Here is a 19,397-nt window from a genome sequence, read left to right as displayed (position 1 = left end):
AAGGATGCAGACTGGATTTTTTTCTTTTTTAAACTGTTTTTAATAATTTTTGCATTATTATTTGGTAAAACTTTGTAACAGCAGGAACAGTTATCCTCCTCCTATTATAAATTCAGATTAAACCGTTTTTCGGTTAATTGTGCTTAGAAAAACACATTTTTTTGCATTTAGTATGATTTTCACGCCACAAATGAGTACTTTCAAATTATTATGGAATGGATTCTGTTATATAGATACAATGGATAAGCGTGGATTCTTGAAAAAGAAACCATGAGCCCGGAGGGCGAATGGTTTGTTTTTCATGAATCTACGCTTATCCATTGTATCTATAACTTAAACTATTGTGTTAATTTTTTTCAAAATTAAAGCCTTTTCTTAATTAGAAGGTATTGTAAGTGAGTTTAAATAACCATGTTATCGTGTCCAACGATGCATTGATAAAAAATCTCAGATCACAATTAATTGGTTAACAAAATACAAATATAACACTTCTACCTTTAAAGATCTTTATATTACCAGGCATATGAATATTATCTGTTTATACAAAATAAGACATATTCGAAATTATTTCTAATAAAATTGAAAATGGAAATGGGGAACGTGTCAAAGAGACAACAACCCGACCAAAAAGTATATAATAAGTATGTTATCGAAATTTTTCGAGCACTCTAGGCACATCACGATTTTCTCGAATAGTAATTTGCGAACAAACCTTTGTAAAATTATGAAGTAAAACAGATGAAATCATACTATATTTATAAAACAAAAATTGACAAATAGAATGTAATCATTTTTGTTTCAAACATGTGAAATAGCCAATAATAACCAAAAAAAAAACCGGTAAAACTCGCTATTATTACAAAAATATCCACTATAACATGCAAATTTTGAAAAAAAACAGGATAAATTAATAATTGGAACAACAGAGAGAATACAGGAATTCGAACCTAAACCGACAAATCCCTATCTTTAACTCATTGATTTTAACCATGCTTACCTCGCGGCTACCAACTCATACTATACGACTGCCTATTTTGTCTATATAAAGGTACAAGCCCTGTGTGTCCGATGAACCGATGTGTATCAGATGTTCATTTAAATACATAAAATAGACATCTATAGTGTAACCCATTGGTAGCCGAGAGGTTTCGTCGATGTGTTGATGTCAAGGAAGGGTTCGATTCCCAGTGAAGGCATATACAAATTACAAAAATTAAGGTAAGTTTTTAAATTAATTCCATTAGTGAACAGAAATCAGTAAATTGACCAAATCAAACTTAATGAAATTAGGCACACAAAGGAAACAATTGAATATATTTTGGTGAGTCAATTTGAGCGGCAGATTTAGGAAGCGTTGATTCTAGAAAAAGAATCTACTGTAAATGAATAGGCTGACGTCACCACAATGGTTTAAGTTCTCTGATTCTCTCTTTGTATACTGACCAAAACAAACAATTTTAGAATTCTAATTCTAGATAATTTTGAAAGTTCCAGTGTGATGAAAATAAAATACATCTCGAAAATTCTGCAGCTTTTGATTGTTCCATCGTAATTGAAGTTTTATCAATGAAATAAACATTTTATAAATTTTGTGTGTGCCAGAGTCAATATCTGATGGTCAATCAAATATGATTAGTATAGTAATAGGGGACGACCATTTAATTCAGAGGTTGGCGTCTGGCAAATTTGTTGAGGTCAGAACATTTAATTCAAATTTTAAGGCGGCCAGGTTATCAATCTAATCAAACATAGATCTCAGATTTCGTTATCCTCATATGAGATCTAACACCGATGCGTATATACTTTCACTTCTGAAGGATTTTGCATGTGACTTTTTGTGAAACCTTTTATACATCCATCTCATATCTTATGTATATACGAGCACGCGATCGCGAGTTAATATACATAAGAATTCTAATCAGATTGGCCAGGTTATTTATTTTAATCAGATTGGTCAGGCCCAGGGCCAACTAAAATATTGTTTTTCTGCTCGCCCAAAAAATGTCACACAATCTGCCCACTCAGGATCAAATGATCATCTCCTAAAGTAATTCAACGTTTATGATACAGATCTTCTTTTTGATAGGAAACGCATACTCCTTTAAACATAAATAGCAGTCAAAATGAAGTTTATAATTTTTATTCTATTGAAATGCGAAATTATAATTGCATGAAAATTAGAGGCTAATCCAGGGTCCTAGGAAAGGGGCGTTATTGTTCAAAATGTACAAAAGGGGATTCTTTTACTTTAGGGGTCCCCATACTTTAGAGTTTCTGCTTCTGTCGTTTGGTGGCCGCCATAATTTCTGATTATTCTGCCACTTTCGGTCAAGCTATGGTGTGCGTATACGCTTATTTACAGGGAATTTCTTAAATACCTAACACACAAACGGTGCTGTACAGATCAAAATGTGTGAGTAAAAACAAACGGATTTATGTTAACCAGATAACTGGGCCTTGAATGATTCAAGACTCTTGGCCATAGCAGTATTATAGGGTAGGGCATCCAGTCTCGAATAGTCCTTGGATAGAATTATTCCTTCCGAGCAACTGTGCTGCACGATGGTACTTGCATTGAAGGAACCGCTATGCATACATATTTCGACTAAATCTTGTCAGTGTTATTAGTCTATCAGAGTCATCTATGGTGGACTAGTCCATTTACGATTTTGTACATTAGTACTAATATTGATTTTTTTCTTCGTTCTTCAAGTTGTGTCAATTCTAATTTTTCTAGCATGTCAGTTAAAAAATAGGTGTTCTGGTATCTTTTTCCAACGTATCGCTGAACCATCTCAATCCGATGAATATCCTCATACAGATATGGATCACAAGTTGTACAGGCATATTCCACAATTAGTCTGACTAGTGCTTTATATGCTCTTTCTTTTAGTGTTGGGTTTCTAATATTTTGGTTTCTCTTTAGGAAGCTCATTGTGTTGTTCGCTTTCTTACAGATGCTTGAATGTGTCCACTTCACTTCATATCTGATGATATAAAAACACCTAGATATTTGGCTGCTGTTACATGTTGTAGTTCATGGCCATGGAGTACATACTTGTTTATAGTTGGTTTTCTCCTTCTTGTGATGGTGATTAGCACATTACATTTTTCTGGATGAAACTCATTTTCCAGGTTTGTTCCCATAGTGCCATTTTGTCAAGTTTGTCTTGAAGGTGGGTTCTGTCGACATCTGATTTTATAGTAAGATATGCAATGGTATCATCTGCAAATAATCTTACAGTCGATCTAAAGTTAGGGTTGGTGTTATACATGGGGTTGTTTTAAGTTAGTGTTAGGATTTTTGGGAAACGACTAGGATTAGGGTTAGGGGTAATGAATTCATAAGGGTTTTAGATTTAGAGTAAAAGTTAGTTTAGTATAGTTTCATATGAGACAAGGTATGCATGTAACAGACATCACAACACCAGCATTGGGTCTGAGGTGTTAGACACCATGAATTGACAAACATTACAAGAACGCCAACTAAGAACAAGGAACAAAGACAGCTACAAATTTTATCTTGTCGAACCATTAAAGACTGGAACAAATTATCCGCTGACATAACTAAGAACACCACATCAGAAACCTTCAATTAAGGGTGCACTCACTCACGGTGTGCTCCTTGATACTTATCCACACCTGAAATAAACAGGCAATCATGTTTTTATCTTAAATGTTAAGAAAATCAAAATCAAATATAAAAAAATCAAATGAAAAATGTATAATCTAACAAAGAAAAATTGTAAAAATTGATAATCTAAAAAAAAATCATGGCCAAGCAAAAAGTAAATAATATATCAAACTAAAAATTTTGTTAATCTATATTTTGATAATATTTGATGAATTATAAATTTGGAAGCATTTACCAGGCATGCGCCGGAAAATAAACACCAGTACGTTGATGGTTTTCTGTTTTTGAAGAAAAATTAAGATGATGAGTACAGATACTCCTCAGAATCAAATGGTTCAATTATGTGACTTTTCACAAATAAATGGAAGTGTTTAACGACCTTGACTGGCTATAGAGCCCTTGCACGGTCGGTTGTGACTTTTGACTTTGTCGCATAAACATTAATCGATGGAGCGCGGCCAAATTAATTGTTCAATCAGTATCAATAAATAATAGGAGATAAGTATTTAAAACAGGTAAATAGCAGTAAGTCGTAGTGCGCTGATGTAAGAAGTATTTGTGGTAGTATAGATATATCTTATTTTATTGCATTTAACAACAATCTTTCCAGACCTTTAACCACCTGCCAATACGGCGGCAAGTTTAAAAATTAAAGATGGCGACTTGAAATTGCATGGAAACAAATGCCAACTTGTCCGACGACAACGACTATTTAAGCTATTTGATTAATTACCGTAAATTTCCCCCACTTAGAATTTGTTACCAATTTGTAAGAATATACTTGATTGCCATAGAGATTAGTATAGGAGGACAGAACTTCAATAAAGTAAGAAATTGTTAAAAATAAAACCATGTAAACAAACACTCTCTCCCTACTACAGTCAGAGCTCTGACATAAACAAGTCAGAATAAAATGACTTCCATAGGTCAGATATAATTTGATGTAAGTGTTGTCTCCCTTCTTGCACTCAACAGAATATGACTTGTACAGGTCAGTTTATGTCAGACTTTAATTTATCATAAAATGACTTCCACAGGTCAGATTTTGCACAAAATATTGTGACTTAATATCTTCATATTCTAATAAGATTTATGCCCCTTTTTAATGCATTTTGACTTCGAGAGGTCATTTTTGTTCTGATTTGAAGCAGTCATTACTACCACTTTGTTATCAATCTCCATAAAAATATGGTGATTACTAGTTTCGAATTAAAGAGTTTTAAAAAGTGGGGCTCATCTGACATCATACCTTCTCCTTTCCAGAATCTAAACATAATATATTTATCTCATCACTTTCAATTATTTCAAAATACAAAGAAAAACCAGGTGAGAAAAAATGCCAGATAAAAAACATTTAGTGCAAACTGACTCAAACAAGTCACATTATGTTCTGACTTACTAAATGTATTACAACTTTTAAGTCTAGTATTGTCATATTGATTTAAAAATGTATAGGTAAGCCAGATAAAAGACTGAGGAAATTAGGTCCCCATAAGTCACCATAATGAGGACTATAAAAAAGTTTATTTGGTATATTCAATATTAAATGTATATTCAATATTAAATGTATTTTCTGACTTAAAAGAGTCAGTCCAAAACTAAAATAAATTTATTGAAATATTTAAGCCGGGCATTGCCATATGATATTAAATGAATGTATGGGAACGTCAGATAAAAGACACAGGAAATATATGTTAAGATCCCCTAAAATAAATAACCATTTGACTTAATTGTTTCTAAAAATTTATCAAATAATAAACTCGAAAATGGCAGATTCAGAAGCAGTCTGAAAGCAAGGACTTTCTTGGATTAAAGGAAGTACACCTAGCTTTGATTGGAAATTTTGTTCTGTAAACTGACTTTAACAGGTCAAATCATGTTCTGACCTCAAAGAGTCATTCAAAACTAAACTTATTACAACTTTTAAGTCTAGTATTGTCATATTGATTTAAAAATGTATGGGAGAGCCAGATAAAAAACAGAGGAAATAAGGTCCCCTAAAGTCACAATAATGAGGATTATATAAAAAAGTTTATTTGGTGTATTCAATATTTAAATGTATTTTGTTTTAAACAGGTCAAATTATGTTCTGACTTCAAAGAGTCAGTCAAAAACTATACTTTAACTAATTATTGCAACTTCTAAGTCTGGCATTGTCATATGCATTTAATAATGTATGGGAAAAACAGATAAAAGACACCCAATAATAAAGTCACAATAATGAGGGGGGGGCTTAGAGGAAGAAGACCTAGTTTTGATTGGAAATTTTGTTCTGTAAACTGACTTTAACAGGTCAAATCATGTTCTGACTTCAAAGAGTCAAACAAAACTAAACTTATTTCAACTTTTAAGTCTAGGTTTTTCATATTGATTTTAAAATGTATGGGAAAGCCAGATAAAAGCCAGATGAAATAAGGTCCCCTTACGTCACAATAATGAGGACTATAAAAAAGTTTATTTGGTATATTCAATATCAAATGCATTTTGTTTTTAAAGATTTTCATCAAATTATCTTAAAATTTTATTTTATTTCTGTATTTTCATGACTTTTCTTTTCTGTTAAGTTTACACATAGAACTTGTGGTTGCCAAAAAAATAAAATTTTAATAACCATTTGGCTGAATTGTTTCTAAAAAAACTTATCAATTAATTAACTCAACAGTTGCAGATTCATATTTAGGGGGGGGGGCTTAGAGGAAGAACACCTAGCTTTGATTGGAAATTTTGTTCTGTAAACTGACTTTAACAGGTCAAATCATGTTCTGCTTTCAAAGAGTCAGTCAAAACTAAACTTATTAATACAACTTTTAAGTCTAGTATTGTCGTATTGATTTAAAAATGTATGGGAAAGCCAGATAAAAGACAGAGGAAATAAGGTCCCCTAAAGTCACAATAATGAGGACTATAAAAAAGTTTATTTGGTATATTCAATATTAAATGTATTTTGTTTTAAACAGGTCAAATCATGTTCTGACTTAAAACAGTCAGTCCAAAACTAAGTTTATTGAAATTTTAAAGTTGGACACTTCCATATGATATTAATGAATGTATGAGAACGTCAGATAAAAGACATAGGAAATATATGTAAGATCCCCTAAAATAAATAACTATTTGACTTAATTGTTTCTAAAAAAACTTATCAATTAATTAACTCAACAGTTGCAGATTCATATTTAGGGGGGGGGGGGGGGGGGGCTTAGAGGAAGAACACCTAGCTTTGATTGGAAATTTTGTTCTGTAAACTGACTTTAACTGGTCAAATCATGTTCTGCTTTCAAAGAGTCAGTCAAAACTAAACTTATTAATACAACTTTTAAGTCTAGTATTGTCGTATTGATTTAAAAATGTATGGGAAAGCCAGATAAAAGACAGAGGAAATAAGGTCCCCTAAAGTCACAATAATGAGGACTATAAAAAAGTTTATTTGGTATATTCAATATTAAATGTATTTTGTTTTAAACAGGTCAAATCATGTTCTGACTTAAAACAGTCAGTCCAAAACTAAGTTTATTGAAATTTTAAAGTTGGACACTTCCATATGATATTAATGAATGTATGAGAACGTCAGATAAAAGACATAGGAAATATATGTAAGATCCCCTAAAATAAATAACTATTTGACTTAATTGTTTCTAAAAATTTATCAAATAATAAACTCAAAAATGGCAGATTCAGAAGCAGGGCTTAAAGGAAGTACACCTAGCTTTAATTGGAAATTTTGTTCTGCAAACTGACTTGAACAGGTCAAATTATGTTCTGACAAATTGACTTAAACAGGTCAAATCATGTTCTGACTTAAAAATATCAGTCAAAAACTAAATTTATTAAAATTTTTAAGTCAGGCATTGCCATATGATATTAATGATATGTATGGAAAAGTCAGATAAAATACACACGAAATACATGCAAGATCCTCTAAGATAAATAACCATTTGACTTAATTGTTTCTTAAAACTTATCAATTAATAAACTCAACAGTGGCAGATTCAGAAGGGGACTAAGAGGAAGAACACATAGCTTTGATTGGAAATTGTGTTCTGTAAACTGACTCAAGCAGGTCAAATCATGTTCTGACTTATAAGAGTCTGTCAAACACTAAATGGATTGCAACTGTAACAGTCGGGCATTGTCATGATTGTGATGTGATTGTTAGAATGTATGGATACAAGTAGGAAAAAAGATCACAAATATTAAGTCACAATTTTTAGAACTATATAAAAGTTAATTTGGTATATATTTGATATCTTAATATTTCATTGAGGTAAATCCTGTTGTGCAAACTGACTTGAACAAGTCACATTATGTTCTGACTTCAAAGAGTCAGTCAAAAACTATACTTTTACTAATTATTGCAACTTTTAAGTCTGGAATTGTCATATGCATTTAAGAATGTATGGGAAAATCAGATAAAAGACACCCAATAATAAAGTCACAATAATGAGGACTATAAAAAAGTTTATTTGGTATATTTAATATTCAAATGTATTTTGTTAACAAATTTCATCAAATTATCTTAAAATTTTATTCTATTTCTGCATTTTTATGACTTTTTTTTCTGTTAAGTTAATATTATTTTAAAACCATTTGACTGAATTGTTTCTAAACAAACTTATCAATTAATTAACTCAACAGTAGCAGATTCAGATTAGGGGGGGGGGGGGGTTAGAGGAAAAGACCAGTTTTGATTGGAAATTTTGTTCTGTAAACTGACTTTAACAGGTCAAATCATGTTCTGACTTCAAAGAGTCAAACAAAACTTAACTTATTACAACTTTTAAGTCTAGTATTGTCATATTGATTTAAAAATATATAGGTGAGCCAGATAAAAGACAGAGGAAATAAGGTAGCCATAAGGCACAATAATGAGGACTATAAAAAAGTTTACTTGGTATATTCAATATTAAATGTATTTTGTTTTAAACAGGTCAAATCATGTTCTGACTTAAAAGAGTCAGTCCAAAACTAAAATATATTTATTGAAATATATAAGCTGGGCATTGCCATATGTTATTTAATGAATGTATGGGAACGTCAGATAAAAGACACAGGAAATATATGTAAGATCCCCTAAAATAAATAACCATTTGACTTAATTGTTTCTAAAAACTTATCAAATAATAAACTCGAAAATGGCAGATTCAGAAGCAGGGCTTAAAGAAAGTACACCTAGCTTTGATTGGAAATTTTGTTCTGTAAACTGACTTTAAGAGGTCAAATCATGTTCTGATTTCAAAGAGTCAAACAAAACTAAACTTATTACAACTTTTAAGTATAGTATTGTCATATTGATTTAAAAATGTATGGGTGAGCCAGATAAAAGACAGAGAGAATAAAGTCCCCATAAGTCACAATAATGAGGACAATAAAAAAGTTTATTTGGTATATTCAATATTAAATGTATTTTGTTTTAAACAGGTCAAATCATGTTCTGACTTAAAAGAGTCAGTCCAAAACTAAAATAAATTTATTGAAATATTTAAGCCGGGCATTGCAGGGCTTAAAGGAAGTACACCTAGCTTTGATTGGAAATTTTGTTCTACAAATTGACTTAAACAGGTCAAGTCATGTTCTGACTTTAAAAAATCAGTCAAAAACAAAATTTATTGAAATTATTAAGTCAGGCATTGCCATTTGATATTAATGATAATGTATGGAAAAATCAATTAATAAACTCAACAGTGGCAGATTCAGAAGGGGGCTAAGAGGAAGAACACATAGCTTTGATTGAAAGTTTGTTCTGCAAATTGACTCAAACAGGTCAAATTATGTTCTGACTTTAAAGAGTCCATCAAAAACTAAATGGATATGCATAAAATCTGGTTCATAATTTTTGAAAAGATGGAGAGATTAATGAGTCTATATTTTGTTATTCCGACTCACAAATGTCACTATGTGACAAATTTCGGGAATTTTTCTCTCCTTTTGACTGATTCCTATATGTTGTATGGGTGCCATAACTATCACTACAACATGTACAAAGTCAGCACATTTTAAGGGACGCCATCAAAAGACCAATGTAGGATAAAAAAACTTAAATCAAATAGTTTGGGGGTGGGGGTGGGGTTAAAGTTGCTGCAAGTTTTGTTTATCCAAAATCGATTTTACATAAATCCATATTGGTCAATCAATCTTTCCCAAATTAAGTTAAGAGGGGGGGTGGGTTATTCAGTGAAAAAACTATGTGATGTGAATTAAGTTTTTTATCCTATATTGAACTTTTGATGTCGTCCCTAATGACTCGACCTATTACAGTATTTCTGTCTGAATTTTTTATGAATATTCTGTATTTACTAATTTAACTACATGTATGTTATTGCAAGTGTATTAATTAGCTTTGTTTATTACTTATATTAAACTAAACCTCTATTAATCAATTATCTTTACTCTGGTTATTGATTATATAAGAAAAACTCTGCCTATTACTATATGACTGTAATCTAAACTCTGATTGATAACATCCTGGATTGCATATCTGCATGACCATTAAACTCATGGTATACCCATTTTATTTGAGGATATAAAAGTATTGTTTTTTCAATATAACATTTTCAGACACATTGAATCTGTGAAGACAACTTTCAATTTGACTTTAGAAATTAAAGAGTTTGTAAGCAAAATGTTGGGGAAATTTAATTATAATTAAGAATGTTTAAAATTAGTTAAGAAAAAAGCCGACATTAATAATGTTAAAAAAAATTTGAGGAGAAAAAACATACAAATTCAGACCAAATATGGTGACTTTGTTGTCCTTCAAGAAGCCGTACATATAATCCATAATATTTTCACTGTTTTTTAAATACATGTAAAAGTTGAAAGATAACTATCTATTGATTTTTTTTTTAAATAGCTTTTTTCACAACACTTATAACTTTGTAATTTATGTTCCATTGTACACTTGTTATTCTTAATATCTTTAAAAATTGTTGTTTGGGAACAAAATCTTGTCAGGGTTTCTTATGGTACTAGCATGACAAGTGCATTCATATTCTAAAATACTCTAAACATTAAAAAAAATCAGTATTTTCAGATCATTCTGAGTCTTTCTGACCTTATTAAGTCAGAACATTCAGACTTTTATAAGTCAGAGTATTCAGACTTTTATAAGTCAGAGTATTCAGACTTTTATAAGTCAGAACATTCTGACTTCTAATGTTCTTCTCACTTCTGTAGAAACAAAGATTAGACCGTTGGTTTTTCCGTTTGAATGGTTTTACACTAGTAATTTTTTGAGGCCCTTATAGCTTGCTGTTCGGTGTGAGCCAATGCTCAGTGTTGAAGGCCGTACCTTGACCTACAATGGTTTACTTTTATAGATTGTAACTTGGATGGAGAGTTGTCTCATTGGCACTCATACCACATCTTCCTATATCCATGTAATTAATAAGATGTGATGCATGTGAGAGGAAAATAATACTGAATAGACAATTCTGTTTGCACAAACACTTATAAATATAATATGTAAAGGTGGTCTCTCAGCAGATTAAAATAGACAAGAAATAATTGTAACAGGATGCTGTTACGAAGTCTCCCAAACAAATTTAAGCTCCCATAATTCGTCATTCCCATGGTTGCCTGACATTGGGCAAGTTCCAGTACAAATTGGTTTTGTCTAGTAAAGTGATATGCATAAGTGACGCCTAGGGTTTGACCCTGCATGTCATTCAAATCTTCTTGAAATGACGAACAGGAATATCATATGGTTTACCTTTAGGGGTGGTGATCCAGAACATTTCAAAAAGGGGGATGGGGATGACCCCAATGGACTTCCCCTATATTTCATTTGATTTGTTTTATTGTCCTGTGCAAGAATGTATATGGTGTAGGGGTGGCGATCTCGACCGTTTACAAGTTTTCAAACATGAGGGGGTGGGGTGACCCTCAGGGACTCCACCTTTATTTCATTTGATTTGTCTTATTGACCCTTACAAGAATATATATGGTTAAGGGGTGGGGATCCCGACCGTTTACAAGTTTTCACACAGGAGGGGGTGGGGGTGACCCCAAGGGACTTCCCCTATACTTCATTTGATTTGTTTTATTGTCCTATCCAAGAAAATATATGGTTTAGGGGTGGGGATCTCAACCGTTTACAAGTTTTCAAACAGGAGGGGTAGGGGTGACCCCCAGGGACCTCCCCAACATATCATTTGATTTGTTAAATTGTCCCATACAAGAATATATATGGTTTAGGGGTGGGGATCTCTACCGTTTACAAAATATAAGAACATTTGCAAATGGCAGGGGGTGGGGGTAAACCTGGAGACTAGCCCGGTATATTTCATTCAAATCAATTTGACATTATAAAGAGGAATAGAGAAATGACAGGGATATGGGTGATCCCTGGAGACTTGCCCTACATTTCATTTGATTTGTTTTATCATGTCCCATGATCATAAATGAAGACCAGGTGTGTGCATCACTTATTGTTCTCGAGTTATAACTTTAAAAATAAAAAAAAAAAACCTTGGGTTCTTTAGTTAAACCCCTCCCTTCCTTTTTCTTTTATCAAAATGTTTCCCATTTTCGTTTCATTATCATCATATCAGTATTCACAATGATCGTTTTTCTCATAGGGAGAAACGAATCAGAAAGGTTAAAAAATCAGTTCGTGATTGAGTTTAAAAATAGAAAAATCACGTGACGATGTTTAGCTCGAAGCAATAATTTTACTTTTTAAATTGCACTGACTGGTTAATAATGTTAATATTGTTTAAGACAACACGAGTTATCTCCCGAAAATAACAATTCATTATCATAACAACATTTTCTGACCTGAACAAGTCAGAATTGTCAAACACCAGGTCATCTAAAAGACCACGCGTCCGTATTTACAGGTCGCGCGCCTTCATGAAACAGCAAAAAAATCACTTGCAAGGAACTTCTTTATAGGCAAAAAATATAAAAATGCCCATGAAAATACGGAGGTAATATGAATTACCTTTCTAAAAATGCCCACAATGACCTAGATTTTCACTAAAAATCGTAAATAATCAATATAATATTCAATGACTTCTCGTTCGAGACACTTCCAAAACAACGACTCTCAAACACGTGATCTCTTGCAAAAAACCACGTGATCGTATGTGTCGTAGATCGGCGGCAAATTCAAAATAACTTCTGGTTTGACGGACTCGAGTGAAAACTACGCAAAACAAAAATTGACGCGTACAGGTCAGAATTTCAAAACACTTTCTGACTTGAAGAAGTCATTTTATTCTGACTTGTTTATGTCAGAGCTCTGACTGTACTACATTACTTACTTTCGAATTATTAAGGTTTTCTTAGGTTCTGTAAGTGATACATGAGTTCTGAGATTATCTTCATTAGTTTATAATTCAGGTTATGGTTGCTTTATAATCGTCGACTCGTACTAGCAGGGATTCTATCCCTAAACCACTGGCACTTGTTTCTGTCAATGGCCCAATGCCAATGGGGCGGGGGTTTACTATCCACACTTGTACGAAAAAATGTTTTTTCGTACTAGTATGGATAGTAAACAGCTATGACAGCTAAGAGGGAGATTTTGCGAGAACTACATTTTCAAGTTAAATATATGACTTGTTTATTTATTCATCTACAAAACACCAATACACCTTATCGCTATTTGTCCGCCATTACTGGATATCACACAGGTTCCCGTAAAATTTTGACGTCATAAAACAAAATATCTGACGCCACAATGGAAAAGTGATTGTTGTTGACGTCAAAAGTTCAAGCGGCCGGGTCAGCCGGGAATAGCGATAAGGTGTATAGGAATTAAAAGATATACTTTATTTCTTCAATTCATGGTTATAATCTATACAAGGTGTGTTTTTTTTTTTTTTTGCCTTTTTCAATACCTCTGAGTCTCATAACTCATAACATTCCATATTTTGATTTTGTTGTGAGACCCACACTAAGCATGCTTTCAAACGTCGTACAGACCACCAGAAGAAACCGAAAAGTTGATTGAACTTGACTGATGTGCAAAATGAAGATTCATTGCCAAGTGTCAGTGAACTTTGTCGTAAAAATAAAAAATCTTTCATTCAGTCTGCTTGACATTTCGATTTGCAGTTATCTATTTCTACTTTTTTACACTGCCGATTGGTCTAGACAAAGACCTCTATCTTGTTTGAGTTGACATAGCAGAAATGAATTTCGATTACTTATAAATCAAACATAAAACTACTGACCAAAGTTTTCAAATGATCGCTGATTGTTTATTTATTTTTATCATGTCTATTGACAGTAATGAAAAAGACAGAGAATTACGAACATGGGTCATTCCGGTTTAAAATATCCGAAAACGGGAGATTTTATACTAAGCGGGAGCGAACTGGCAAGCTATGTGGGAGATTTTCTGAATTTCACCGTTTGAGTGGGAGTCTCGTGCTCAAAACAGGGAATAAGAATAAGAATAAGAATATTTATTGAATCCAATTAAAGGGCGCGTTTCAAAGCATATACATATATATATATAGTATTAATTATACAGTAATTTTTTAGATATATTACATTAAAAATAAATGATTAAATAACTATACTCCATACCAGATGGGGTTTGAAAATAAATAAAATAGAATATTAACCCTCTCTAATACATAAAAATAAATAATAAATAAACAGGGAGTAATCCAAATAATTTTGACGTCTTGAAAGGCTATTTTAATTTTTTGCTGTGACACCTTCCTGCCACGTCATAGGAAGGCATCAAGGGTACCATGATTTCCTGAGAACTCCCAAGAGCTGAATATTGACCTGAGAACCGATAGATATTACCCGAAAACTTTATTTATATGGTGTCATACTGCTTTAACAGATGTTAAAAAGTGCAATTTTACTTCAGGAATTCGACTTGTATGACATGTAATAAAAAAACAAACATAAAGAAACACATGCACCAAAATAACAACATAACATGTCATAATTCAATTAATATGTTGATATTGACTCAAGTGCACCAGGTAAGTGTACTATTAAGGGAATACGATACAGTAGCAGGGGCAGATAATAATGTTTTCAAAACTTTTCGTGTTGTTCTCGCGACGTTGTTAATCAGAACGTTGTAATTTCACGAAGTTTCTAATAAAAACGATTACATTTCGCGTCGTCGAGTTACATTTGCGGAAAACATTTGTAGTCACATTTGCGGAAAATCCGCTGACGTCATAAATCCGGTTGCGCGAATTTGAAACAAAGTACCTGCTAAGAAAATCGGCCATATCACGAGAAAATTGTTATATTTACAAAATGTATTCATTAATAATGATGTCAACAGTATTAACTTGAAATGTGAAAAAAAATCAAACCACAATCATAATTATGTCTTTGTTTTATTTCATATAGGAAATGAATAAAAGATATGTAAATAATAATACGTCGATGAGACAGAAACCCAATTACACACAAAGCCCAATAAGTAATTTAGGCATCAACGTACTGTCTTGATCAATTATAGTATCTACACTATTTGGTAAACTCTAAATCGTATGGAAAATTGTACGGATAAATTTAACAGAGACTATCAACAAAATGACAAAATAGCATGATAAATAAAGACAACGCCCCATACTGTTCCTGACACTAAAAAGTTTAACGGTATTTTTAGAATTCAACCAGTGAAATATATATATGTATATGTGTATGAAAAAGAACTGTCAGTTAAACACAGTTATAAGCCCCGTATTATAGACGGAATGACGGACAAACAGACAGGAGTAAAACAATACCCCCCCCCCCCCGCAACGGAATGGGGGGGGGGGGGGGTATAGAAATACCATGAAGACAAGCTTACGCAACTTATCTATTGATACAGAATAATGCAATTTCATGCTCTAATACCGACTGCTGTACTTCCTATGAAATGTTAAACTACACCGTAGTGGACTATATTGAGACAATTACGACATGAATTTGCTCGAAACTGCTCTAAATATTCACTTTTTAAACATGTTCAGAGTAGTTCTAAGCTGACCCGAGGTAATGTGGGTATGGTTTTGTGTTTATATAATGCCTATATAGTAGGCCGTTAGTTTTCTTGTTTAAATTTATCACATTTTTATGTCGGGGCTTTTTAAAGCTGACTTAACAGTGTGGCTTCTTTTTGTTGAAGGCCGTACGGTGTCCTTTAATTTCGTTTATCTTCGTAATTTGAAATATGGTTGATAGTTGTTCTCATTGTCAATGATACCAACTGTCCTTATCTTTATAGTATCCCACTTACTTTATAATATTGTTTCATATTTTGTCATGTCGGGGCTTTTTGAATAATTAAAATTATGCCCAAGCTGTGTTGTCTATATGAGTTGACGGACTAATGTCGGACAGAGATGCAAATTTTTTTTTTTATCAGATTTATCTTTTTTGTTTCCGCACCTTTCTTTTCTAAAAGTATTTACTTTTTGTATCCAAGTTTCGTAACAATTCATAAAGGTTTGGCAAATATGTTATGCTATTTTACGAGTAACCAACTTTGAAATTTTGATGATTAATACATTGTATCATTGCTTTCGAAAAAAAATCTTGGCTATACCACTGAACTTGACAGCGTAATCGTGAATGGCGGGAATGATTTCACGACGTTATTGCGATTAAAACTTATTTCAACGTAGTTTAGCGCCCTATTGGCAACCTATTGGTTTGTCATTACAAAATCAAGGTTTATTGCTTTTATTGAAAAAACAAGCACATGGACCCCCAGTTTTTTCTTTTGCAATCAATCAAATAATGTTTAAAGAACGCTCCGCCAAAATTTTAAGAAAAAATCAACGATCGAATTTTTTCTGCACTTCTGAATAGACGCAAAAATATTGTCAATTTCTTTATTTCACTAATAGTAATGTAAATTCATAAAATAATTATTTGGTTTAACTTTAAACTTGTCACAGAATTGTCATGCCATGGATCAAGGGAACATTTTACAAAAAACCCCGTTAAGTTATGACTGTTCGTTCAAAAGTATTGTAACTTTCCTTAAAAGTCCTTTTTTATGAAATTTCAGGGTTTTCCCTTCAAATATGCAAATTTCGAACCAAATTATCTCAAAAAGTAAGTCGTGAAGGTATATTTTTCTTCGCATATTTCAAAAGTACACATCGAAATTGACCTTCTACCAAAATTTCAAGAAAAAATCAACGAGGGATCTCTACTGTATCGTATGCCCTTAAATAAACAGATGGCTTAAGTTGTTTGTGCCTTCATATGGAGAAACTCAGAAAACACCCACACATTGAACTATGAGGTATACTGCGAATAACTGAATAATTTTAGCAAAATGATTATTCAATTTCATTAAAAAGCTGATTATAACGGCTTTGAACTAACGTTTCTTTGATTTATTGCATTAAAAACGTATTCCTTTTCTACTCGCTCGTCAATTTTTTTCTTATGATAATAACTAGACAAATGCATGGCTCAGATGACTGGAGAATAATAAGCCCAAAAGTGAAAAATACAAATTCAGCGCTGATAATGGCATGGTAAAACCAAACATTATAATGCCATGAGCGAACAAGCACTTTTCTTTTTACATCTCAAGACTTCTCCCTACAGTCAGGGGTACTACTTGTACAAGTAATCTTTATTTACTTGAAGAAGTAAAAAAATATACTTATACAAGTTAATTATAATGTTTGAATAATCTCCCCTTAATTTTCTGAAAAATTCACTTGTATAAGTAAATTTTTTTCTCAAGTTTTGACATGTATAAACATGCCTTTAATGATTTTTCCCAGGTTAGCTCATAATTTTTGATTAGAGTTCAATGTTTCATCTCATTAATTCAACAAAGAAACTGATTGCGCAAAGATCTTAAGTATTTGTGCAAGGCCTTCAAAAATTGCTCCTTGGGGGCTTGTAAATGAGCAGTGTTCTGAAGATAACAGACAAATGAGATTTTCATTGTCCATGAAATTACACTTAAATGATTAGTTAAGACATCTGCAAAGGACAGACAATTTAAAATTCTATTAGAGCAAAGACGTCCTAAGAATTCAAGAAAAGAAGATAGGATGACTTTTTCACTTATATAAAAAAATCTGAATGTCTAAGGGACATAACTAAGCCAATTTTTTTTTTACCTATACAAGTAAATAAAATACATTTTTATAAGTATCCTACAAATTTACTTATATAAGTATATTAATATTACTTCTTCAAGGAAATAAAAATTACTTGTACAAGTAGTACCCCTGACTGCCCTATCAGTTTCAAAAAGAGAGTCACTTCTCCCTATGATTATTCACTATTTTTTTGAGTGCCCTTTTCACAACGAAGCAAGAGAAATATTGTTTTTAAAATTAGAAAAGTATATCCATTGAGCTTCTATTGGCTGGTGACGGTGACCTTTCTTTTCAGCAAAACAAAGAAATTTTTGAGTCTGTACAAGCATATATCAGAATAACATAAAGATTTAAAACAATCAATTAACATTCTGAATTCCTACTTTCCAACTCTTCACTCCAGTCCAGTTTATATATTATTCCATATTATATTGTATTTTTTGGTTTTTTTTTTGTTTTTTGTTTTTTGTTTTTTTTTTTTGTATGCAGTTTGTATTTATACATGCATTCCTACTATGTTTTTCGTCATTATCTAATGTACTTTGTGTTTATATTTATATAGGGAGAGGACGTCACTAATGTTGTTATAACTTGTGTCCAATCCCTTTTGCTACTTTTGCAAATAAAATATGTTTAAACTAAACCCTATGATTCTTAAGTAGTGTAAAGTCAATTGTCAATAGTCTTTTCTGAATTTGATCAATATAGTCTTCTGTCAGGTGTAATTCGTTTACAGAAGAATGAAAACTAGTTGCAAAAACATTCACATTGGTGTCAATTGCCTTTGCAGGTCTTTCAATCTTTGATTCATACTTTCATTAGTACTATACATAAGGCAAGTCAACAATATTTGATATGTAAATTTGATATTTGTCTTGGGCATAATGCTCATTTTCATGTAATTGGTTAGGTAGCTCAAATTATAATACATGAACAGTTACATTCAGCCTTGACCTTGGTTTCAGAGTTCATTTCTTTTTATGACTTACTTTTTTATGTTTTACAGTTTTGTTACCATGGAGACAGCTTCTTGTGTTAAGCATGTCATAATGGCTGCCAACCAATATAAAAACAGTAAAACAGATGGTAATTTGGTATATCTACAGAGGCAGTTAGAGGTAAATATGACAAAGAAGGAAATGTAGTATGGTATCCAATGAGACAACTGTCCAACAAAGATCATCTTAACCTCATTTTCATGTTACAGTGTACAAGTTTAACATTTTTTTATTAGGTCTGTATCTCAAATTATGCATAATTCTTCAATGAACGTATAAACCCTTTGAGACCCTCTTTGAGACCCACTTTGCAATTTATACAAAAAGGTATTCTCAATTATTTGATTTAAATATATTTTATCCTTAAGAGATTTTTCCATGTTGAATTGTTGTATTTTGATGAAAAATTGTCAAATTGTTATCCATTCTTATCATTGATTTCTTCAGGATAGACATACATGTATAAATCACTTTTTTCATCATGCGAAGTCGTCCTTTTCACACTTTGTTAAAATGCAACTCCCTGAAAATGACAGATCTTGCACAGATTCTTCTACAAGACATGAAGTAATGAAGCTGCTAATTTTTATGTTTGATTGTAGCATCTTCTATTTTAGTTTTTGACATGAGTGATTTTTGGGGTTTTCCATTCCAAAACATGGACTTTGCCATTTCTGCCTATATCATTTGAGGACATAAAAAAACTCTTCCTTAAAAGACTCA

At 32.1% G+C, this 19,397-nt stretch overlaps 1 protein-coding gene across 19 annotated transcripts in view; it reads left to right on the top strand.

The window, feature by feature from the left end:
- Positions 1-4,284: 4,284 nt before the first annotated feature.
- LOC127725168 (protein CIP2A homolog) overlaps positions 4,285-19,397 on the top strand; it is a 55,501-nt gene continuing 40,388 nt past the window's right edge. For all 19 annotated transcript variants that reach the window (XM_052231998.1, XM_052231999.1, XM_052232000.1 and 16 more), the window contains exons 1-2: positions 4,285-4,460; positions 18,683-18,794. In XM_052231998.1, the coding sequence (XP_052087958.1) occupies positions 18,693-18,794 (102 nt within the window). In that variant the 5' untranslated portion in view covers positions 4,285-4,460; positions 18,683-18,692. The remainder of the gene's footprint in view (positions 4,461-18,682; positions 18,795-19,397) is intronic.

This window comes from Mytilus californianus, unplaced genomic scaffold (assembly GCF_021869535.1).
Source record: "Mytilus californianus isolate M0D057914Y unplaced genomic scaffold, xbMytCali1.0.p SCAF_15, whole genome shotgun sequence".
In the NCBI taxonomy this organism is placed as follows: Eukaryota; Metazoa; Mollusca; class Bivalvia; order Mytilida; family Mytilidae; genus Mytilus; species Mytilus californianus.
The sequence above is the reverse complement of the archived record's forward strand: the minus strand, read 5'-3'. Positions and strand labels throughout refer to the sequence as shown.